The sequence below is a fragment of the Penicillium diatomitis genome (genome assembly GCF_028827545.1).
Source record: "Penicillium diatomitis strain IBT 30728 chromosome Unknown utg000005l_segment0_segment0, whole genome shotgun sequence".
Taxonomy (NCBI): domain Eukaryota; kingdom Fungi; phylum Ascomycota; class Eurotiomycetes; order Eurotiales; family Aspergillaceae; genus Penicillium; species Penicillium diatomitis.
The window spans coordinates 906035-929905 of record NW_026623177.1 but is presented as its reverse complement, the minus strand read 5'-3'; the positions used below and the strand labels follow the sequence as shown (position 1 = coordinate 929905).

The 23871-nt window shown below is 51.5% G+C and overlaps 8 protein-coding genes across 8 annotated transcripts; 2 read left to right on the top strand and 6 right to left on the bottom strand.

Annotated features, from left to right (window-relative positions):
* Positions 1-2660: 2660 nt before the first annotated feature.
* On the bottom strand, positions 2661-3072 carry N7539_004963 (uncharacterized protein; the record flags this gene model as incomplete). The annotated part of the gene is made up of 2 exons (XM_056934565.1): positions 2661-2764; positions 2940-3072. 2 exons carry the CDS (start codon positions 3070-3072, stop codon positions 2661-2663), a joined length of 237 nt encoding a protein of 78 aa, XP_056789759.1.
* A 4211-nt stretch (positions 3073-7283) lies between these two features.
* On the top strand, positions 7284-8785 carry N7539_004962 (camp independent regulatory protein; the record flags this gene model as incomplete). Its single annotated transcript, XM_056934564.1, has 2 exons — positions 7284-8152; positions 8191-8785. The coding sequence occupies 2 exons, from the start codon at positions 7284-7286 to the stop codon at positions 8783-8785; spliced, it is 1464 nt and encodes a 487-aa protein (XP_056789758.1).
* A 1828-nt stretch (positions 8786-10613) lies between these two features.
* Positions 10614-12110, bottom strand: N7539_004961 (alpha-mannosyltransferase; the record flags this gene model as incomplete). The annotated part of the gene is made up of 1 exon (XM_056934563.1): positions 10614-12110. The coding sequence occupies one exon, from the start codon at positions 12108-12110 to the stop codon at positions 10614-10616; it is 1497 nt and encodes a 498-aa protein (XP_056789757.1).
* Positions 12111-14279: 2169 nt separating this feature from the next.
* On the bottom strand, positions 14280-14906 carry N7539_004960 (uncharacterized protein; the record flags this gene model as incomplete). Its single annotated transcript, XM_056934562.1, has 2 exons — positions 14280-14459; positions 14574-14906. The coding sequence occupies 2 exons, from the start codon at positions 14904-14906 to the stop codon at positions 14280-14282; spliced, it is 513 nt and encodes a 170-aa protein (XP_056789756.1).
* Positions 14907-15328: 422 nt separating this feature from the next.
* N7539_004959 (dolichyl-diphosphooligosaccharide--protein glycotransferase subunit OST1) lies at positions 15329-17056 on the bottom strand (the record flags this gene model as incomplete). Its single annotated transcript, XM_056934561.1, has 3 exons — positions 15329-15454; positions 15548-16583; positions 16716-17056. The coding sequence occupies 3 exons, from the start codon at positions 17054-17056 to the stop codon at positions 15329-15331; spliced, it is 1503 nt and encodes a 500-aa protein (XP_056789755.1).
* A 320-nt stretch (positions 17057-17376) lies between these two features.
* Positions 17377-20252, top strand: N7539_004958 (pseudouridine-5'-phosphate glycosidase/carbohydrate kinase family protein; the record flags this gene model as incomplete). Its single annotated transcript, XM_056934560.1, has 7 exons — positions 17377-17563; positions 17683-17891; positions 17947-18046; positions 18113-18154; positions 18228-18458; positions 18522-18822; positions 18923-20252. The coding sequence occupies 7 exons, from the start codon at positions 17377-17379 to the stop codon at positions 20250-20252; spliced, it is 2400 nt and encodes a 799-aa protein (XP_056789754.1).
* A 230-nt stretch (positions 20253-20482) lies between these two features.
* Positions 20483-22139, bottom strand: N7539_004957 (dienelactone hydrolase; the record flags this gene model as incomplete). The annotated part of the gene is made up of 3 exons (XM_056934559.1): positions 20483-20817; positions 20920-21636; positions 21737-22139. The coding sequence occupies 3 exons, from the start codon at positions 22137-22139 to the stop codon at positions 20483-20485; spliced, it is 1455 nt and encodes a 484-aa protein (XP_056789753.1).
* A 574-nt stretch (positions 22140-22713) lies between these two features.
* On the bottom strand, positions 22714-23540 carry fmn1 (riboflavin kinase; the record flags this gene model as incomplete). Its single annotated transcript, XM_056934558.1, has 3 exons — positions 22714-23004; positions 23117-23335; positions 23424-23540. 3 exons carry the CDS (start codon positions 23538-23540, stop codon positions 22714-22716), a joined length of 627 nt encoding a protein of 208 aa, XP_056789752.1.
* Positions 23541-23871: the final 331 nt, after the last annotated feature.

The window sequence follows — 23871 nt, the reverse complement described above, 5'->3', positions numbered from 1 at the left end:
CAAAAGTGAGTTTGAGTTTGGCCTTGGGGGAGTACCGTTTACCTTGTCGGGAATGAAGTGTTGTTGACCTTCTTGAGAGGGGGGGTTGGACCTTTGTCGTGGAAGCTGGAGGAGGGTGGTCCTGCATGACGTACAATTCTCTTGACTACTGACCATGATCTGTCGCCGCTTGCCGTGAAATCTGACTGTTCTCGATCTCAGGTAGTCAACAAATATAGCCGTGTGGTGCAGGATCGAGCCTTCCAGTCGTCGACTCTACTGGTCGGCGAATCTTCGAATCTTCGTAGTAAATCAGCCGTGATGGGGAAAGATCAGTCAGCATTCTACAATGGGACGGAAGTGCATTGATCCAGCATTGGAGGGATCGCTTTTTTTGATTGTGATTGTTGATTTTCCCTCAACAGTTGGATCATTGCATACCCAATACACTACTCGAGAGAGATCGAGATAACCCTTCCGACCAGGTCATGCTCAATCTCGTGCGCCACGCACTTCATTCAATCCCCCAGTCATTCGTCGCTTCCCGCTGGTGATGGCGCTTCCACTTTCCGGTTCCTTCCACCCTTCCACCCTTCCACCCTTCCCAAACTGGTCCGTGTCTTTCGTCCAGTGTGTCACTGTCCAGTGTCCACTGGTCCACCACTCCCTTGCCGCAGCTGTCACTCGATTTCGCCGAGCTTTGTCCTTGTCAGGTGCCGGGTCCCCGAATCACGTTCCACATCTCTGGTCGCATCCACAAGCACAGAGTGCTTGGACGTGGATCCGTGGATCCAAGGACGGTCTCGGTTCAACTCCGTCACGGTCCTGTTCTTCCCAACACCTCCTCTTATCGGGCTCTATCTGATACTCAGGCTGCTCCGTTCATTCGCCCTTTTGATCTGGAGTTCGTGAATGTTTCCGATTGGGTCCTTGGGTATGATTCTCGTGCCTCTTTGAATGACTGCGAACTTTTCTCAAAAGAACACTGGAGACTGACGTAGTGGAGAGCGACAGTCCTACTACTAGTAACTACTACTAGTTGTACCTCCTTTTCTGATAGGAGGTGTTGCTCGGCTTGAATCTTCCCTCTATCTTCTCTTGACATGCTTGCGATTCCCTGGCCCCTGTCTATCCTCTCTGTCCCGTCGCTCCCGTGTCACATGAGTGATGGCCACATTGAACACCGTGACTCCCCATGCATCCATCATATAATATCCGCGATGCATGATGATGCTGACCGCCTACTACTTTTACTTCATTTTTTGCCTTTTTGACCTTTCGGCTTTTGACTTTTACCTTTGGCTCCTTCCCCGAGTCCATGTCTTAGCCTTCAGAATTAACATTAACCATTAACTTTCCGCCGTAACCCTGGACCCTCCTTCCCACCAGAGCGACACCCGTGCATCACCGGTCCGATCGAGGATACGCTTTGCTCTTGCGCAGGCAGACGTGTGGATGCGTACTAAAGTGAACCCCCCAAACTGCTACCACACCACCGGTGACCAACCAGCGGCCGTGGTTGTCGATAATCCTGCAGTCTGTAGTCTGCAGTCTGCACGCTGGGCTTTGACATGTTAGTACTTAGTCACTCTAATCCCTTCCCATCTCTGCAGTGACCGTCCAGTGTCCACTACTATCCTTCCTCGACAAATGGTGCAGCTGCATCGGTCATTGGCTACTGGAGTCTCTACTGTCGACTCTTGCGTCTGCGACCTGCATGTCCTGGCATATTCGAGGTTAAAAGTGGGGGGAAGACGGATCCAACCATGACGGTGGGTGACCACATGAGCGTCATGACTTCCTCTTGCGGGCCTTTGTTTCTTTTTCGTGCCATGTTTTTGTTCTCTTGCTCTCTTGCTCTGTGTGAAGTCATATACCCATCGTGGATGGTGGCAGGTCCTTTGGCTTTGGCAGCTGGTTTCGGGTCTGTCGCCAAGCATCCGGAGCCGTTATTCGAGCCGTTTTCCGGGGGCTGACTTGTCACGCGGATGAAGAGGGGAGGCGAAAAGTCGGCGAGCCACTGGATCCGTGGAAAAAGGCAGACCTGCATGGTGCATATTTGGGAGTCTTTAGTCTTTTTGAGTATTTCTCCACGGCCATGCGACGAGGTACGCTTTAACTTGGTCGAGTACTACCAGGACCGACAAGGAGAACTGAGTTTCGTTGATCTGTAGGTTATCAGATTCTTAACGTTTCGTACCTGCAAAGTGTCACTTCAATCCTCTCACTAGGTAGTCACTACTAAGGTAGGGTGTACCTACCTAGTAGGCGATTACTAAGATTATGTTTACAAAGGCTCGATGGATGCCATGGAAGGTTACAGACCTGAATGACTAGTTCCAAAGGCAATATTAGCCCCATAGCCGACTTCTATCATACCGCTGAGCTATGCGGAGGGGGGGGGGGGGGGGGGGTCTCCTTCCAGCGACGGACCCTGATCGTCTAGGACATCTCAGATGCTGGGTGCTGTGGACTTAACGGTCGATTCTTCAGCATGTCCATTGCTGTCGCGAATCCCTTATTTCGTAGGGTCCGTGTGTGATTTCCGGTGCTCCCCATCTTGTCTCTCGCGTTCACACGATCTCGCGACCAGTTCCGGATTGGCGAGAGGACTGGAATGGACCCGTCTTTCAAGAGCCGGTGGACAATGGTGCATGTCGAACTTGCCCCCGCGTGAACCATCACTCCATCTTCGTAGTCTTGATGCTGCTGCCCTTTTCGCCCCGGATGCGGCCAGGCTGCATCACACCGTCCAATCGTGAGCGGACCAATTCTCGACACAGTGCTAGAGACCAGATCTCTTCGAACCGAATGACTTACTTTGTTACTCTGTCTGGAGCTCTCTCGACGAGTTTGATTTGCATCTGCACCGTATTTGGCCGTCTCGACGCGGTGTGCTAAGTTCCTTGGTGAACGTGTGGTACAACTAAGTGACTAACTAGTAACTAGTAACTACTAACTACCGTCCTCGGGGTTCTCTACCAGCTGAAATCGCACGTTCTGCGCGCATCTCCACGTCTCTCTGATCCCGTGCTTCTCCTTTCCTCCTTTCCCCTTTTCCCCTCCACGCTTCTTTTGCTTGAATTGATTCATTTTCATTTTTCATTTCATTTTTCATTTCATTTTTCATTTCATTTTTCATTTCATTTTTCATTTCATTTTTCATTTCATTTTTCATTTCATTTTTCATTATTCTTTCCCTCGTCTCATCGTGTGGTCTCGCTCCGCTCCTCCGTCTCAGTTGTTCGTTTCCTCCATGGTGAATCTCTTCAGTCTTCCCCACCGACAGCTCCCCCGGATCGTACGCCATACGCCACCGTCATCACGACTCTCGTTTCCGTCTTCCTATCGCATCTCCAGGGTCAATCTGGTGGCTCCGGTTGAGATTCCCCTCCCCCTTCTCTCTCCCCCACCCTTTCCACCTCGTTTTGCTGTCCAGTCCACCGGGTCAGGCTGGGGCTCGGGCTTTCCCTTCTGAAGGTTTGTGAAGGGTGGGTCGGGGTTCACGGATGGCCATAGGCCATAATTCACATATTCACAGTCCCAGACTCAGTTACCCAGGTCGAGAATTTCTGTCCTATGTAGTAGGACTAGGTACTATCACTACTACTGGATGAACAAGGTCAGTGGGGGGAATTTGATGTTGTCTCGTAGGGAATGGGCCTTTTTTCTTGGCCGAGTAAGGTACTATTCTGCGGAGTGCGAGCAGTCTTTCGATTGGTATCCCCACGTCAACGGAGTGTCTTGGCCGTCGTGTGTCACTGCAGTATACACTACACAGTATACACTATACTGAGTATGAGAAGGATCAGTATTGACTCGATTGAGTATGGTAGTAAGCAAGGCATCGACGATGCGACATACGATAAGACAGAGACACTGGAAATCAAGTCTTTGGTTCAATGTCGTAGTACATACTTGATCACCGCAGTCTTTACCTGCGCCAAGTCCAGTTCCTGTACTAAAGCGCGTGGCTGTGTGGCTGTGCCGTCGTGCACTCCGTTGAACGCACTGCGCAAGTGTGTACAGTACTGCCATTCCAGCCATTCGACCGTCCCCACCCCCCCCCCCCCCCCCGAGTACCACGAGAGTAATACCCTCGCGTCCTTTTCTCCTTTCGTCTTCGTTGGAACTCGTCTCTCCGACCCTGGCTTGAGACTTGACCTTCTGTCTCGACCCACGCGGCGGGGTCCATGTTCGTGAATACTCTTTGAGTCTTTGGTCTGTGGTCTTGCTGCACGACAAGTCCTTGGACTTGTTTGTTCCACGGGTTTTCTTTTGAAACAAAAGAACAATTCACGTTGAAACGGATCGAATCACTGGCAGAATAGTGGCATTATGGGTTTTGGTCTTTTCCTTTGATTTTCTAGGTTCTGATCGAGTATGATTATTGCATGACGAGGATTCTCAGGGTCAGGATTCAGTACTACTAGTACTCAGTAGAGGCAGTCCTCATTATTACGACTCCGTAGCAGTTAGTCGTCTCGCCAGTTTGAAGTTTGTAGTTTGAAGTTTGTAGTTTGTAGTTTGTAGTTTGAAGTCTTTCGTGTGAAGTCTGCAGTTTGAAGTCTGTAGTTTGAAGTCTGGAGTCCTGATGTTATTCCTCGTGTTCTGGTTGCACCCGAGTCTGTTTCCTGGTCACCAGTGTTTTGTCCGTCCTCCTACAGTCCACAGGTGAAGCTCAATGCTACTAGAGTACTAGTCGTCGAATATACCGTTCTATACACTAGGGACCTCTGCAATACTAACTTTCTTTCCATCGCCGCCTTCCAGGTCCCTTTCCACTCTCTTCACCCCTTCACTTCCTCTCCGCTGGCCTCTTGCACGTCCTCCCAAAAGCTTGGGAATTGCCGCATCGTCGAAACCGTGGTTCAGGTGCGAGAACCGCAGTCGATCCCCAATGATCATTTGGAGGGGGTCACCACTCGATCCAAGTCCCCAGTCCAAATCCCAGTGCCAGTGCCAGTGCCAGTGTCGGCCAGCGCCCGTCTCAGAGGGGATGACTGATCCTGCACGTTGACACGTTCAAGGCGTACGTACCGTCTGGAGATCGATGTCACTCTTCGATGGCTATTTACTATTTACTCGTAGAGTAAGAGGAAGACTGGAGAAGAGTACAAGGGTCAAGCTGGACATAGCAGTAGTAGTCTAGTAGAGGTCACTAGATACCGGTACTCCTCATTGTGTCCGACTACGCGTCGTTGTACTTGACACTTCCATGTCAGTAGTAGCAAGGTACTAGTAGTCAACTTACACATTTCCTACTAACACTAGGTACATCAGTACATGCTCTTTTCTTCGTAGTACTTGTGTTGTACTCTCCTCGCCTACTTAGGTTGTCCTTGATCACGTTCCGTGGGAGGTCTCGTCTCGCAGCTCTCGAGTACTCCTAACCTGTATACATTGTAGTTTGTACTACTGCGGTGAGTTCTAGCTGCGAAAGAGAGAGAGAGAGAGAGAGAGAGAGAGAAAACAGTGGTCGTGGTGTGGTCCTCGACTGAATATCCGGAGAGGAAGCTCTTTCTACCACAGTTTAATCACTTTGAGTTCTCTGCTGCTTTGCTCGGCGCTGCTCCTGCACTCTGGTCTCTCTCGAGTCTCCATGTGTAGGTCTCTTCGTAGAAAACCGCAACCATATCCACTGTCCACCTGACCATCTCCTCCGCACACTACTACTCTTCTCCCTCATCTGCCTTTTTCTCTTGACGCATTTCTTTCACTCTCTCTCTCTCTCTCTCTCTCTCTCTCTCCAAGACTCCTTCCTCTTCACCTTCACCTCCACTTTCTTTCCTTCTTCTTCTTTTCCTCCTCCTCCTCCTCCGCCCGTGCGAAATCGGGGCGGAATCGGCTGCGACTGGTGGGACTTGGGGGTTTTTTTTTTTTTTTTTACATTATTCTGGGTCCATGACAGGTCCGTGCTGGTCAATGGACGCTCTCCCAGAAGGTCCAGAGGCAAATCATCATCCTATCCATTCCCCGGCGACCCGAATGATTCTGTATTCCATGAAATAAAGTGATTTTCTTTTTTTTTGGGGGGGGGGGGGTGTTCTCCCCTTCCAGATTCCCAGTTCGAAAGTCGGAATTCTCTGGGTACAGTGGATATTCGTGTCCCCCCCCCCCTCCTCCTCCTCCTCCTCTCTTCTCCTCTCCCCTCCTCCCCAATACGGGTTTTCCTCATTTTCTCATTTTCCTCATTTTCCTCATTTCCTAATGCCGCTACCAATTCCCTACTTTCCCCTTTCGACCTGCACAACCAGCAAGACACCCCCCCCCCCCCCCCCCAGAGGGGTCGAAACTTAACTCAAAACCATCCCGTCCTGCTCCTCCGCTCCATAGTCCATAGTCCATACACCATACACCCTGGTCGATCTCTCTTAGCTTATTTTGCTTGTCTCCCTTGACGATATTCTTCTGCTTGGCCGCCAAACACATCTCTCCTTTCTCACCACGATCGTCTCTGACCTGTACGATCCCAGAATCCGGGGTATTGACCACTCACGCATTCCAGTGACTGGATCGAGTGCCTGCGCGCGCATGGGACGGTGATCAGTGGAGAGGTCTTTCTATCACTACTCTACCCATCTTCTTCTGCATCATCATCATCATCATCCCCACCACCACCACCACCACCACCACTACCACCTGGTCGGGCTGCAGCTGATCACTTTCTCCACGACTGTGTCTCTCGGTCTGTCTTCTTGCTCTTCTCATTCTCCTCCGCCACCACAACTATCACCCTCACCTTCGCGCGTGTCTTCAACCTCACCTCCACCCCGATTAGCTCCTCGCTCCTATTCCCTCTCCAAGACCACGAGTCGCAATCGCTCCCAATAGAGCTTGCCGCAATTAATCGATTATTACCAACCGGGCCGCCTATCGATCTGTTTGGCCCATTTTTCATTTTCTTGTCGATTTTCCCTCATTTCCCTATTGTTTGATGACACACAGCTCATCAAGTCTGGCCCTGCGTAGCATTCGCGCCGTTCGAGGATCCGAAAGTTAAACTTCCAAGCTCCCCCCCCCCCCCTCTCCCTCTCCTCCTCCGCCTCTCTCTCTCTCTCTCTCTCTCTCTCTCTCTCTCTCTCTCTCTCTCTCTCTCTCTCTCTCTCCATTTTCGCATCCCCGGGCAATCCTCATCTCGAGTATCGCTCCGCGCCGATTTTCAGAGTGACTTATAGGCCTGCGGCTTGTGTTACCCGGAGCTCGCTCTTTCTCTCTCCCACCGGCAATTCCCTTCTCTTTATCTCTTTCTCTCTCCCCTTCGCTTAGAAAGCGGTCTCCTCAACCCCTCACAATCCGCCGCCATGGTCAACGGTACGGCGGCAGTGCTCGAACCCACATTCACCGGGTACGTGGCCACGACACAAGATGCACTCATCCTATTCGAAGCGTGCTTGACGGGGGTATTGCACCACGTCCCCCGGCGGCCTCATGATCGCGAGCGAAGCCATTTGGTGCGCAGTGGCAGCGTCTTCATCTACGAAGAGAATTCATCCGGCATCAAGCGCTGGACCGACGGCGTCACCTGGTCTCCCAGCCGGATTCTAGGCAACTTTCTGGTCTATCGGGAATTGGAGAAACCCTTCCCCCCGGGCGAAAAGAAGCGGGCGATGAAAAAGGCCAACCGGCGACCGACGCCCGCCACGAGACCCGGTGAACCATACCCTCGACCCGAGAGCACAGGCACCGGCTACTCCCCCACATCCCCGCCAGGCTCGTTCAGCGATAACCGCGCCCCCAATCAATCGGAAGTGGAGCGAGCGCTCGTCGGCTCCCTGGTGGATTCGTATGGGTTCAAGGAATCCGGCTTGGTCAAGAAGACCATGAGCGTCACCGTGATGGGCATCACCCACCATCTGGTCTCCTACTACAGCGTCGAAGATGTGATGCGCGGGGTGCTCAACCCGCCCTCAATGGTCGACTCGCTGCGATATATTCGACCCCGCGTCGAGTTGACGCAGAAACAAAACTTCCGTGCCCCGGTCGATGATATGGAGACCAGCGCGATGGAGAATCCGCACGACCCATCCCATGCCGCCCTCTACGGCTACCGACCCCAGCCACTCATGCCCCCGCCCGGCGCCTTTGGCATGCCTAACCCTTCTTCCGATTTCTATATGCACCCGGGGCCCTACGCTACGGCACACGCCTCGCATGCTCCTCCTCATCCTCCGTCCGCCCCCCGCCGCATCAATCGGGGCCGATCGCAAGCTATTCGATGGCCGGGTCGATCCCCGGACAGTCCGCCCCGAATCCCTATCTCCCTTCCCCCGCCGCCATGGCCGCCAATCCGATCGCCATGGGTTCCAAAAACGACGACTACCATGCCTTCCGCGCAGGACCCTATGGCGGCAGCATGGATAGTGTCAGCCATAGCGCGCTGTCATCCAGCATTCCCGGCATGAACACGGGCCTCGCCTCCTCGTATAGCGATCGCACGCGCTCCACCTCAGACCACAGTCCGTCTGCGTATCGCAATTCATCCATCTCTTCTCGCAGTGTCGCGACGGATGCGACTTCCCCCCTGGATCCCTCCACACCGGGCACGTATTCTCGCAGTAGCTTTAGTATTCCCGGTCATTTGGACGGCAGCAATTCCAGCACCCCAATCGACTCCCGGGGTATCGGGCCTCTCGATCCCAACGTGCCTCGACGTGATTCCAATCCGGTACATCCCTCCTACTACACCCCCGATCGCAGTCAATACTACGTGCACGCCACAGCTCCCGTCAATCACCCACATTATGCGACCGCCCAACCCCTAGCCTCGTGGGGGACGACGGCTCCCGCCCAGCCTCAGATCTAATGCGCATCGGTCTCTGGACTTGTACCCCATCGAAGGATCTGAGAGACACAACATGCTTGCCTTCACTTCGTCACGATGGAAGCGTCTTTGTGATTTCTCATCCGGGCCTCCCCCGTATGAGATATTTCGCGGATTTCCCAGGCAGCTGACGGGGAAAGACAACAAGTCCAAGAAAACCAATGGCCGGATTTCTTATGTTATGTTACTTTCTTCGGGGGAGACTTGAATTTTCGGCGACCCGAGACAATCGCTCGAGTGCCTGTGGGTCAGTCATTCCGTCTGTCCCACTTTTGTTTTTTTTTTTTCGTCTTATGACGAGTGCTGGGCACCATTTCTGGGGAGGTGTGATAATCCCGTCTGGCTCTCCTGACGTTGCTATACTTGGGATGGGAGAGTTGAACGACCATTTCCATCTCGCTGGTCAATAATGATGTTTCTCTGTCGGAATGAACCCTCGTTGTTCGAATTTTGGAAAAAAAAAATACATATCGAACACTTCGAGGGTTCGCGAACTCTGTTTCTCATGTTACTTTTTGTTCCTAGCTCCTCGCCTGTTTCTCTGGGAATTTCGCTCGGGTGTCGGTCGGCTCTTTGATATTGCGGGTGGGAACTCTGCATTTCGAGTTCTTGTTGATTATACAGCTTATTTTGTCTTTGTTTTTCTTGGTACGGGCAATGTGTTTCCCTTTCCGTTCCTCTTCCTTGGGTGGTGCGACTCTCACATGGATTTCTGTTCTTATACCTCTTTTTTTTTTTTTTTTTTTCCCTTGCCCATTGCTCTCTCGTCAGTGTTTCAGGAGGAGGTCATCTTTTCTTTTTTTTTTCTTCATTTCTCATTTGCCCCCCCCCCCCCCCCCCCCCCCCCCAACCTTGGCGATAGACTCTTTTCTTCATATTCAGGCTCACCCCCTGAGTTTTTCCCCTTTTCTTTCTGCCGTCTTCAAAGAACAAAAGGGTCTTCTCTTATGAACAGTCGTCATGCTTCGATGAGACATGAAAGGTGTATGGTCCAGTACAATCAGATGTTTAAATAAGGGAAAGGGAAACAAAATATGGTCCTTGGAAACGGATGGAATGATCTTTGGCTCTAGCTTGTGTCGCCGTGTCACTCGGTCATGCAACTAAAAGATTTAGATTATTCTGTAGAGCGAGCAATAACCTGTCTGATCACTCTGTTGACAAGTTATTTAACTGGTAGGATCGACCTAGTAGGTACTAGGAGTAGGTAGTAACTTGGGCTCAAGGTACAACCTTGAACCAACCCGTCCATAAACATCCACAAGCTCTCACACATCTAGCACGACCGACACCTCATGGCCCCGGAATCGAGGACGGGGAATAGAAACCGCAACGTGATAAACACATTCCCAAGCAAGGCCCTACCAGGTACTTCCCCAGCAGACCTGACCCGGACTCCCAGCCACAGGACGGGAGTCTCCCAAGCTTCGAATCTGAAGGAGTTCGGTCGTCCATTCTTGCATTCTTCCAGGTGTGTGCATCTTGCAGGGCGGGGGGTGTGCGCCACAGATGGCCCTGGCTATTGAACTGGGAAATGAATGTGCGCTGGTTTTGGACGAGGACGCGTGTGACTGTGAATGGATCGGGCTGGGTTCATCGATGGTGGACTGGGGAGAAGAATATCACAGATATGCTTTCTGTATATGGAGTACAGTTCAGCCTACGGCAGCTGGAACTAAATGGATATTGACGATTGGTTGATGAATGTATCGACCATGGTCATAAAAGGTCAGTGGCCAACACTGTAAGGGTTACTCTATTTCGAGCGTGTTCTCCCGTCTCCTGTCATTGTCTTCTTGGCTTTTCGGCCTTATTCAAATACATGTTGCCAGTACTTGACAACTCCATCGCAGATACTCCCCCGTGGACGATCCCGCCACGTGATGAATTTGTCTTCCAATTCACACGCCGTCCACTTGACTTCAGACCAAAACGCCTTTTCGACATCCTCGTTTTCACTATATCGACCGACCACGTCTTCAGGGATCGTCCATGCCCGGGTATAGTCCCCTTCATCTGTGAATGCGGGATTTACTTCGTGTTTGTCGAAGATGGTGGCGGGATTGAATTTCGGGAAATTGGCATGAATGAAGAAGACCCCAGGCTGAGTCGCTTCGTCTCCTCGGAGTCTAGACTGACCATTCTCGTGGAGTTGATAGTCTTCGACTGGGTTGAATTGGGCCATGGCCGAGCCTGCCAAACCGCCTTCTTGGCTCTTGCGGTGACCCAGTGCGACGAGCCGTTCGCTGACTTGATAGAAGGGTGCTCGAAGGACTGTCGCGGCGGCGACAAAGGTCTCTTTATCGCCTTCGCCAGCAGCTCCTTGGGATAACAGTGGATAGTAGTACCCCGGTCCCCAGTAATTGTAATATGTGACGAGGAGAAGGGTCTGCCCATGCGTCTTTTTGGAGAGCAGCACTTCTCCAGATTCGGTCGACTGGCGCAAATTTCTGAGGGGTGCCTCTACCCCGGTAATTTCGTAGAAAAGTGGTGAGACGCTGAGCCTCCAAAAATCAGGCCAGGTGACCAGGCCCGTGGTGCGGAAAGGCTCAGTATCGAACAACAGCTGATCCGGTTTCTGGAGTGGGAAGGCATCCGCGTCCAGAAAAAGTATTTCCTCAAAGGAGGAAAAGAGCATGGCAAACGGCTTGAATTGATATTTTTCAATTTTGGCCGGGCTGGCGGTCAGAATCTGTGAGAGTACAACGCATTGTGCATTGAGTTCTGGCAGGACTTGGTCGCAGATTTCTTGTTCGTATTCATCCTCGTCGGCAAGAAAGACTTCCATGGGCAATGTGGAGCCAGTGCGACGAAGCATTCGCAGGGAGATGACCAGTACCGGCAGATATGCGCCCCCAGCAGTGGACACAATGCCTCGGGTACCAGGACGGTAGGGCACCCTGAAAGCCAAGGGATCGTCGGTGAGTGCCGCAAGAAAACGTGCATGTGCGATCTTGATGCCGGAGACATCATCCAAATCTACGGCGAGGTAGTTCTGGAGAGGATGTGAATCCTTGGGGTCGAACCCTTCCGTGGGCGCTTTCTCGTACTCGACGATCGGCATGGCTTGGGGGCCATGTCTCTCCACGAGCTCGTGGAGTTGTTGCCAAAACCTTTGCTGACTCTTAGCCAAGTCTAATGTTTGGCTTGTGGCAGGGCCAGTGAAAGGCTCGAGACTTCCATGGCCAAATGCGTGGGGGATGACTATCTTCGAGGGCCAGTTCGAGACAAACCACACCACGCCCGCGGTGAGAACGACCGCGAAGAGAACGGTGCGAAGACGGAGATATTGTCGAGGGATTGCCATTGCTCAGAAATCGAGCTTTGTGATGATGATGAGATGCCCCGATATGCTTTTTCCTTTTTCACTTTGAGGCTGGCATCGGAGAAAGGCAAGCGGAGCAGTGCTTGAGCGTGGCGGTACCTCGATGGATGTGTTCAAGTACTGCACTATCTTGGTAAACGTTGAACGAATCATTCCAGAACTTGCGGCTCCTGTAGAAAAGGTCCAGCCCCCGTCATACAGCCCCCGTCATACAACCCCCGTCAGCCCCACCGGTTCCAAAGTTGAGCTTATGAGCTTGTAAGAGTAGAAAGTGCCGGGCGTCTGTGGCGAAGACGGTAATTTCGATAAGAATGAAGGTGGCAAATCACAGGTTACCTTACGAAGTCCACCGCTCGCACCCTGATGATCGTCGAGTGAGACGACTGGCAGATTGTCAGGATACGTATCAGGGTGTAGGAGTCGACTATCAACTTCCCTGCACGAGAGAACCTGAAATTGTTTGGGTGAAAGCCAAAATTCGAAGTTCTCAGTAAGTGTACAAAGTCCATAGGGTGGGGAATTGAGCAATTCGAAGCAATGGGAGGTCGTCAATCAAACATGAAAGAGGTAGCTACAAAGTGGATGCTCCGATATCACGCAGGGGGAAGTAATGAGCTAACTTTAAAAGGAAAATGGGCACGGACCAGCAGAACCAGCCATCATTTGGCAGGTGGGATCAGGTGCTCCACACGGTCGATGACGGAATGGGGGATGGCGCCGCAGGTGAGAAAGCTTGGCTACGATAGCGCTGCAACGTCAACTTATGCTTGAAGGATCTCGGTTCTTGTAGACCCATGCAATCTGGTTGAGTCATTATACAGTCGGCAGACTCGCATTCGTATGATAATGGAGAGTCATGACGCGATGGACATCCAGTAGTGCTGTACTTTACTAATATCAGTAACAGATTAGTTGTCTACAAGTGTATATTAGGCCACCTCAACTGGATGGTACCTACATCTATCTTACTTACCACTAGTACGTACTAGCGGATAAAAAAATTAAATCACTGTAAATTTACCAGTGAAAGTTGGAAGGTCCTTCCATTACCTAATCTAGCGGTCAGCTGACGGAAGTTTTCAAGAAGCTTGTCAGTGATCGCCTCAACTCAAAGATCGGACGGACCCGTAACCGACTCAGATCATGTCAACAACTGGAAGGTTTATTTGATTGAGTTGATCAAGCTTAGGAAAGGAAGATGACACTCACCTTAAGTGCAGCAGTGCTTCATATCGTAGACAGGAGCACATGATCTGCAACGTAGGTGAGAAGGCCTCCTACTTACTGCATTTGGACATACATAACAATACCGACGCAGGAAAAAGTGTCTTTATCCTCGAACTCGGTTGTTCTTATTGTCTCGAGGTGAGGTGACCCACATAATGAAATTTCACCCCACGAGCATAAGACTATCTCGTCTCTACGAAGGAACTGAAAACTATGGCGGATGGGAGAGAGTCCATTGATCCACGACTTCTTTGTTTGATACTCGATCATTGCAGGGCTCCTCCACACGAGTCCATTGGCCTCGACACCTAAGTAGCACAAAACAAGAATAACAACTTTTTTTTGCATAGCCAAATTCACTAAGAATAGCTTGAAAGGACTTCTGCAAAACGTCTTACTGGGAGGACAATGCATTATACCTCATTTTGGTCTGCCTTGTCCTGCACGGAAATAGTGTCACGACGACTCCATGGGATGCCAATTGTCTGCGTCATGCGACAATGAAAGAAAGATAGTCTATTGAGAAGAACAATTGAGTCATATATAAGCTCGTGTTGCTCCGATCTTATTCTTCATCGATCGAAATCAAATCTCCAAGCTCATAAGTATCTGAACCCTCATTTGATCGCATTTCACCGACATTCGTTGAAGTAATATCCGTCCAAAATAAGCCACAGATCACACCTGCAATTGCCAACAAAACATACCTAACCAGTATCACCTGAAGTTTGCACCTACAAATCATGCCCGTCGATGCATGGAGGCGCCCGAAGCGCGGCTCCGCTGCCGCGAAAAACCACAGCTTCATGGATACTTATTTCCCCTCTGACGTGAGCGCTTCGAATACTGACTACCAAGCCAGCCGAGTGAAACCCCATAGATCAAGATATGCAGGTCCTTTAGCTTGTCCCGCTCATGGCGCAGCTAAGTCCGGAAACGACCCGCGTTGTCGACACTGCGGTCTCCCTCTAATCCAGCCTGAAACTCAAGGACATCCTCAGCCACAAGCTGGAGGTCATCGCCAACATGGATCTCAAGCGCAATCTCGGCCTCAGTCACAGTCGGGCTCGAAACCAGGATCAAAGTCGAATCATGCCCCTTCGCCTTCCGTAAAGAATGTTGAAAGAGCCGCTAGACTGTCCTCCATGCGAGAGGAACGACAGCATGAAACTCCAAACACTAGACCGCAAGCTGATGTATACAGACGAAAGAACCCACCAAGCTATGAGGTTTCTCCACTAAATTCGTTTGATATGCGGCAGTGGGCACAGGGGGGCAAGTATTACACTTCGCAGTCGTCGGTGTCGTCCCTGAGTCGGCATTCCAGTCGGCATGGATCCCAGAAGTGAAACCGCCAGGTACGGCACGGTATTGAGAGAAGGAGAAGATGAGAAATGGGTATGTCGGGGTGATGGGAAGTCTTGCGCCCGAACGAGGTCGGAAAGTCAAGACACGATTGTTGGATAAATGTATCGGTAAGTAGAGTAAGGCGAGATCCGGAACGAAGACGGTGGCACGCAAGAGGTAAAAGTCTTTGATGATTTGTCCCATAAGAAAGCGAGGACCGCGAGGGGAGGTTCACAGCTACTATTTTGTTGCTCAATCTACACACTCGGTCTGTTCAATCCTCATTTCATTACATTTTAGTCTATTCTTCGTTCGATTTAGCAGAAAAACATGCGTTTGATTTCTTACACGCGCGCATCTGGATGCGGCCTGTAGATAATTTGATCAACCTTCATTAAATCACGAGGTCAGTATCCATTGAAAACATCCCCTAGGTTTCGCGATAATATACTGAGTGATTTCAACTCCAGGCACTCGAAGATTTACTGATAAGAGCTCGAAGAGAGAGACCGGTTTTTGGGAGAGAGATTTTTGGAGACTATATATATATAAAGATGTTCTCAAGGACAACAAAATAGACAACAAGAAGGCAATGGTCGCAAAATCTCGTTCAAGAGACTGCGCGTTCAGCGCTTCTTGATGCTGACATCGAGGTTGCCAACGGACCAGATGCCAAAAAAGACAGCCAATAGACCGCCGAAGATGGTGAGTGGCTTGCGAAGAGCATCCATGAGTGTGTGGTCATAAGTCACCTATACATCGAAAAAGGTTAGCTATAGCGAACACCCCCAAGAAAGGAAAAGAAAAACCACAAAGGGTAGAGCTGAAGAGACGGGGTCACATACAATTAGTTGCGAGTCGCGGGCCTCGTCGGTGACACTATCGACCTCCAGGGTCAAAGTCGTCCGGCCGAGAGTGTCCATATATGTCTTGAGTGAGGAAAAAGTGGCATTGATCTGGTTCTGTCCAGGCAGCCCATTGCTGGTGGTGCCCTCGAGAATCTCGTAACGCACATTGTGCGCACCTTCAGGAAGAACCACACGGAGGACCACATGCTCATACTGAACGCCCTCGGCCATCTTGGGTCCTTGGATAAAAGGCACCTTGAGCACGTACGAGTCCGCATTTGCGGTCTTGCGAAGGAACGAAGACAGGTTGTTGTTCCAGCCCAACTTGAAGCTGTAGTTCCAGCCTCCGAAGATAGGATAGCGAGGCTTGAACTCTAGATTGGCACCGGTCTTGGCAGTGCCAGGGCGATAACGGCTCGTCGAGACATTACCAATGTCATCGATAAAGTAAGCGTCGACAGAGCCAGGAAGAAGGGGGTAAGTGAGCTCTCGCACGGCACAAGTAGGGGCCTTTTGATACGAAGCAAAGGTCCACTCCACGCGTGAGAACTGGTTGGTCAACTGGGAAGCGTTGTTGCGCAGCCAGTACCGTTCCTCCGTGGCCAAGTTGCCTCCCCAGTGAGAAACTTCCAGGTCCCTTTCGAGCAAGTTCACGGTGATCACAGGGTGAGTATATTCGTAACGAACGAAAACGGGGAGTTCGGTTCCGGGGGCCACTTTGGCGGTATCGTAAGGGCCGTATGTATACGTAGCGCCCTTTCGCTCGGGATCGGCACCGGATTTGAGGCCTTGAGTGGTGGTGTATTCGGGGACATCAGTGGTTGGAAGCTTCAACTTGGTCTTCTGAGTAAGTGTTTGGTAGGCGGAAGGCACGTAGGCAGAGAAGCGGTAGGACAGATATTGTTTCTCGTTCTGGTTGATAGTGGCCGGAAGAGGGCTCAATGAGGACAAGAGGGAATACGAAATTCCTAACGTGAGCTGAGACTTCGGAGCCAATGGCTCGGGGAAATGAACAATAAAGTATTGTGTTTCACTAGATGATCGAGGATCCGGGTTAGCTTGCTATGCATATTACAACGTTCATGGCATACCATGGAGAGCGTATTGGGGCGATTGCATTGCGCCTCCACACGTTGATCAATCAGAGGGCTTTGAGATGGCTTACCTTGATGCGACAGGCTCCGTGACAGTCACTTCAAAGCGGCCTTGTTGGGGTGCCTTTTTATCGCGCACCTCGAATCCTCCAACTCGCTCAAAAACATCTGCAGGGAATGGAACATAATAGTCGCTCTGGGGCTTCTTGTCGATGTTCTCAACGACAAGGTTGACAGTCTCTCGTGCGTAGCTCTTCTCTAGATTGGTGTTGCGGACCACGTTTGTGTTTTGGAAGACTTGCGCGGGTTTAAAGTCCGATGGGAGAGCAACGCGGAACGGCGTGGTTGCATTGGTCGCGGCAGCCAAGCTGGGTGCAAGCAACCCGAGCACGGTGGCTGTGAAGAACCTCATTGCAATTGAGGAGATCACGCCGGAGCACAGAGAGTCTCTGAGCAATCAATTGAGTATGCTGGATGATCAATGAGGTTGTTGACAAATCGTGCTTGACAGAGAGGGGAGAGTCCGGTCTGGCGAAAGCTGATGAGGTGTCCCCATTGTATAGCGAGTAGGGCGGGCGCAGCGGCCACAATATGCACTCCGCTGCTCTTATCGCGCTGATAACACTTTCTCCTCATTTCCTCCGCCTCCGCGATCTCCATCCCCCACTCAATTGAGCAACCGAGGGTGTCAGATTTGTGGGTTGGTCAATCCTCCCTAGCCGAGCCATAAGAATGATCGCCTGCAGAGTTGCTGCCAGGTTTCAATGCCGCAAAAGCGCGTTTTTACCTCGGGTTCGCCATCTTCATGACCTGCAGAAGCATCCTCAGAGCAGATTCCTGCAAGTATCGGAGGAAGTACGTGATGCGGTTGCGACGGGCAGGCCGGTTGTCGCCCTCGAAACAACCATTTATACTCACGGTGAGTGGAAGTGAGAGTGTATATGCCATTGAGCTTCTTACGGAACGCATTCGCTCTGTTCACATAGTTCCTGAGTCTTCTTGGTCTCACTTGCTGACTCGTGACGCATTGAATCGCAGGCTTTCCATACCCCGAGAATGTTGCACTTGCACAGCTCCTCGAATCAGTAGTACGAGAGAATGGCGGAGTTCCTGCAACAATTGGCGTTCTCGGGGGTGTGGCTCGCGTGGGAATGAGTCCCGACGAGATTGTCGAGTTGGCCTCGACCGTTGAGAACAAGAGTGCTATCAAAGTGTCTCGACGAGACCTTGGATACATTTGCGGCATGGTAAGCTAGTCGAAACATCATTATCACATAATGAGTACTCAAAAGAAATCGAAAGGGCATGTCTGGAAGGAAAATCCATGGTGGTACAACCATTTCCGGCACGATGATTCTTTCGGAGCTTGCTGGCATTCGAATCTTTGGCACTGGTGGTCTTGGTGAGAGCTCGACTCCATTGCGTAACGCTTTTCGTTGAAAAGACCTCGAACTGAACATAAACACAGGCGGCGTTCATCGTGGAGGCGAAAACACCATGGATATATCTGGTATGCAGCTCTTCTCCACCGGAATGTTTTCCCAACAATGTGAAATGGCAAATGAGCTGAGACTGTCTGCCAGCCGACTTGACTGAACTGGGTCGCACACCGGTGACTGTCATCAGTTCTGGAAGCAAGAGCTTCCTGGATATTCCCCGTACCCTCGAATATCTCGAAACCGAGGGCGTTTGCGTGGCTACCTTTGCCGATGGTCGCGAGGGACCGGTGGATTACCCTGCTTTCTTCTCCAGAGACAGCGGAATTCGCAGCCCAAAGGTCATTCAAAATGAAGCCGAAGCCGCTGCGATTGTTTGTAAGTTCAAATGTGTCTTTTTTCATGACCACTCAGTCTCACTGAAACCAACCCTATCTACAGACGCGCAATCTCATCTTCCAGTTCGCTCGGGTCTTTTGTTTGCCAACCCCGTGCCTGCAGAGTCTTCATTTTCTAAGCCGGAGATGGACCGCATTGTCGCAGAGGCAGTTCGTTTGGCCGAAGTGGAAGGTCACACAGGCAGTGACAACACTCCGTTTGTGCTGGCCAAGATCAAGGAACTCAGCGGCGGAAAGAGTGTCATTGCCAACCGTGCATTGATCGAGTCCAACATCAAGCGAGCAACACGCGTGGCAGTTGAGCTGGCAAAACTGGAAATTGGCGATCGTAGTATCAAGGCTGGGTGAGTCGTTCGCGGCAATCTTTGCCTACTGTACAGCATGTATATTCGCTGCTAAGATTCAAGAAATCAATCCTGGTAGACATACGCCTGTTGTTTCAAGTATCACACAGTCCTCCAAAGACCATTCGGAACCTTCAGCCCCAAAAAGATCAGACTCTGAACCAACAGTATCTTCGCCACCTCAACCTCATCCTCACAAGAGCGCAGATCTTGTCATCGCTGGCTCGCTGGCAATCGACCTTTCTTGTGACTATGCTCCTTTTACCCGGGACACCAACAACGACGCACCTGTTCCACATACTTCGAATCCTGCAAAGATCGAGCAAAGCCTAGGTGGTGTCGGTCACAACGTCGCGCTTGCCGCCAAATACATTGGAAGCGACGTACTTTTCTGCAGCGTAGTTGCAGATGATCTTAGCGGCCGTGCAGCGCTGTCATCTCTCGAGGAGGAAGGCCTCGACAAGAAGGGCGTACAAGTCCTCCCTACGAGCTCAGGCACACGCACAGCCCAGTATGTGGCTATCAACGATACCAAAAAGGACCTGGTCTTTGCCATGGCAGATATGGGAATTGTCGAGCTCTCGGAGAAAGCACTGAATTTCGATCAAGTCTGGGAACCCATGATGGCAGCCGGAAAACCGCGCTGGGTCGTCGTCGACGCAAATTGGCGTCCAGAAGTCATTTCCAAATGGATCTCGGTGGCTCGTCAACACGGAGCACGCGTGGCTTTTGAGCCCGTCTCGAATGCGAAATCTCGACGCTTGTTCCAGCGCGATCCAGCCAGCGGTGCCGATGCTCCCATTGGACTTGCTTCCACCGTGCCCAACAACGCCGTCAGTCTGGCATGTCCGAACCGATACGAACTATCAACAATGTACATGGCCGCCCGTGAAGCCCTGCTCTTCGAGTCGCCTAGCTGGTGGACCGCCATAGACGCAATGGGCCTTTCACCCACTGGTTCACGCGAGAAGCTTGTCATGGCGACCTCCTCCAAGCTCGTCGACGAGGGTTTACCCCAGCAATCTATTCAACTGCTGCCTTTTATCCCGTGCATCATCACGAAGCTCGGAGGCGCCGGTGCTCTGCTAACACAGCTCCTGCCGCGCAATGATCCTCGGTTAACGGATCCGGACTGCGCGCCTTATATCTTGTCTCGTACGAGCTCGGCCGATGTTCCATTTGGAGGCGTATATATGCGTCTGTTCCCGCCTGCTGCGGTCCTGGCGGCCGAGGAAGTTGTCAGTGTGAACGGGGCTGGAGATACTTTGCTGGGCGTTTTGGTTGCGGGACTTGCGAAGGATTCCTCTTTACGTGTTGAACATGTTCTGCCATTGGCACAGGAGGCGAGTCGAAGGACGTTGATGAGTGCGGGTGGGGTAAGTCAGGATCTGGAAGGCCTTGTTGGGAAATGGAAGGCACTTGGTCAATGATGTCAAGCGCGAACCAAGTTTGATATCTTGGGATGTTCGAACCGAAGTGTGGTTCATGTAAACTTACAGACAGGAAAGAAGCATTGAGTCGCAGAAGACGACCAGGTGTACTAATCGTCTCGACGCTTCTCCATACCCCCCATCGGAATGCTTACTTTATCCACGGGGGAAAAAAACCTCGAAATATGAAGAATATTATTATCGAGTATGGAAATATCGCAAGAGAAAGTTTATCTTTTCCTATGAAAGTGAGGCACCAGATCCGCGTCTAACAATCCCGCTTGCACCAACACATCAGCCTGGTCCCAGTAGAGGCTTTGATGGACGATGCGATCGGCGAAAAAACTCGCCACGACAACAATCACGACTTCGATGTCCCGATTTGTTGGCGGAACACGGGGCAGCAGCCATGGGACTTCTTTGCTATGACAGAAAGTAAACAAAAGCTCGTCCACGATGCGATCCGCACCGACCGTTCTCGACAACAGCCGAAAATGTTGACTCGGTGGACCATTGGGAATAAATACATCCTTGAAGAAGGTCCTGAGGTCCTCTGGAGTTGAGCCTGAGTTTGGGAACAAAAACCCATATGTTAGTCATGGAATGCATATGAGGAGTGCCTTCGCCCACTGGTGGTGCATGGAAGAATCGACTTCATTGGACGTACCTCCAGCCTTGGTTGGCGCACAAATTATCTTTGCGTTCTGTTCGTCGTGTGCACTTGTTCCGCCCGTCGCCTGGCAGATCAGGTCATTTCCCGGCTTGAGCACGATCTCCATCGCTGACCCGTGAGCTGTGGGCTGACTAGAAGCCATCTTCACCAGATTCAACCCGTCCATCAATCTTGCCCAATACTGCTCCCAGACGGTTTCGATATCGGCAATCGGCCATGTGCTCCGGGCACCAAAGGCATGGCGAAGACAACCAAGCGCTCTGCTCCACGCCAACTGAGCACTGATGCGGTCATCATCAACAGGTCCCTTGTCTTTGATACTGTAGCTGGAAGGCGTGGATTCGGCGAATCCTGCCCGTGCGTCGGGGTAGGCGTAAACATGGCAGCGATGGCGCTTCTTATACGTGATGTCGCGTTCACCCGGACTTGTGCTGATCCAGGGCCAGAAAGTGCGGCTGCTCAGATCGTGGCCCGGCAGATGGATTTGGATGGGCAGGAATGATGTCGACACACTGGGGTCAAAGATGGCACTTGTGTCTTCGCAAGCCGGGGCGCAGCACTCCTGGGTATCAAATATCGCGTTGGAGTGAGCGGGATTCTTGAAATCTAATGGATAGTATGCGATAAAAGCGCAGAGTCGAGGGAAAGGATTGGTCGATGTTTGCGAGAGATGGTGCGAACCAAGGAGATAGTACGCAGGACGATTGTATGCTGCGAGGTTGCGTTAGTATTCTATTCCCTGCTATTCAGACTGACTGAGATTGATCGCCTGTGCCACCAAAGATCAAGTATATCATGAGTTTCTACATACCAACGATCGCGTATCTCTCGCCGGGTTCCAGGTCATCTTCTTTCTCGTGCACCGCAGACTCCAATGCCTTGCGGTCTCTCTCTGCATCGTCTGTGCAGACAAATCCCAAATAAGTGACGTCGAATCCCTCGGCCTCAAATCGCTGTATAATATGAGGATCGAATGTTGCATTATCAGAGATCAAAATCAAATGGCGCGGAGATGGCTCTTCCATCGCAGCGTGAGGACGACGTCTCCAGGAGCTTCCGCTCGTTGTTCGGTGCAAGTCATTTGATTTGTACACTCCTGAGATGGACCCAGAACGAGTATATGTAGGAGCACCAGTATCGTGCGAATGCCTCCGTGGCTGATCGCCTGAGCCGGTCGTCGCACGTCTGACAAGACGTTGAAAGACATTCACCATGGCTGCAAAGTAGATGAATATCGAGGATTTGGTGGACACTCAGGGACCGAAAGTTTCGGCCTTGTACTGTGCATGGTGTTTCCTCCACGGATCCGGTATGCTCATTATTCCGGAGGACCAAGTGAGCAGATGACATGGGACAAGACTGGAACTCAACTGCCTCGTCGTGCCAATGCTTTGCATTTCTTGGTGTGACGTCGACGAGTGGGTTGGCGAGGAGCCGTTTCGGGCCGCGACCCAAGCATGTAACATTCACTCACCACCAGAGCTGCATCCATATGGGAGCTACTCCGAAAAGACAACATGAGCACTCCGACTGCTAGCTGGGATATAAAAGCGAAGTTCTAGTACCGTGCACCGTTGGAAAAGCCTCTCGGATACGGAAAAAGTGATCAATGTCTAAAGCCGAAAGAGGAGAGGGGTCTTTGAAAACCAAATCCAGATCTAAGAAGAAAAGAAGACGAACACAACCAGTAAACGCACCATCGCTCAAAGATGCCGGATCTATACCTCGAAAAAAAGAGAAACTGGAAATCAAAAGAAATAATCGTCTCGAGTAATTGCAATCGCTCCGTTAGAATGACTTCAACCATTCTCGATCCTCACGGACCTGGTTCGACCCTTGGTCGTCGTCGACAATGTACCGCTGGTAAGCATCACGGAGTAAACTTTGTCGCGCAACCTCGCAATCGACCCGAATGTCTTCAATCAAAGCGTCGAGCGAGACATAGTCGTATTCGGGGCGAATGTACCCCAAGATCAGAAGGTTGAGCTTGGTGCCGTAGAAATCGGGCATTCGGTGAAATTTGGGCTGCGCAACCGCCGTTGGGGACGGTTCTGTCAATTGAGGCATGATGTGAATTTCCTAAAAGATGACCCAAAAGCTTGTCAACAAGGCCATTCTTCCTGGTGACACAAGAGGCGAATAAGAAGAGAAGGAAGCCAGAGCGATCACCGCAACAATCACGTCCACGTACCACCGATCGCACCGTGTTCTTGTAGAAGGGATTGTATCCAATACTCAACACGGCGGGCAAGATCGTCGTCTCTGCTGACTTCTCGCCATCGTTCCTGCTGTCCTCATGCGACTGGGCTCGTGGATCCAGCGCCACGACTCCGTAATACACTCCGGTCGTCAACTCGGGATGCTCTTCGGACAGATCATCGGCGGGGATATTTGCCGTGGGGATTCCAAGCTGTCGATGTCATTTGCGTGGTGAGCACCGACCTCAGGCCAAGAGCTTCGTTATCGAAGCGCTGACGGGGTTCAAGGGACGTGCATACCTCCTTGCTGCCTCGGCCGAAGCCCTTGATGACCGGGCCCGACAATCGGATTGGGTACGGGCTTTCTGGGCCTGCGTCAGGCCCGGCGACGGGGTCTCGAGGCGTGTCGGGGCGCATTTGGGGCTATGGACGCTCGAAAGATGGTAAACCACGCGGAGAGCAAGCACGATGGAGAGAAAAGAATGCGGGGCAGTGGCATCCGGTTTGAATTGAAGGCCGTCAGACGGAGCGGCGTGGGGCACTCGGGCCCATCGGGGCTCCGATAGAACTGGATCAGTGCTTGATAAGCCGGCGGACAAAGTGTCAGCAATGCATTGCTCCCGCCTCGTCACATATGAACTGCAAAGCTACATTGATTGCAAGGACTGAGTTGTCATGGATGGTCATAGAACCGAAAGTCTCCCACCTCACTCTGTATGTATACTTTGACCTGAATGAGAAGGGCATT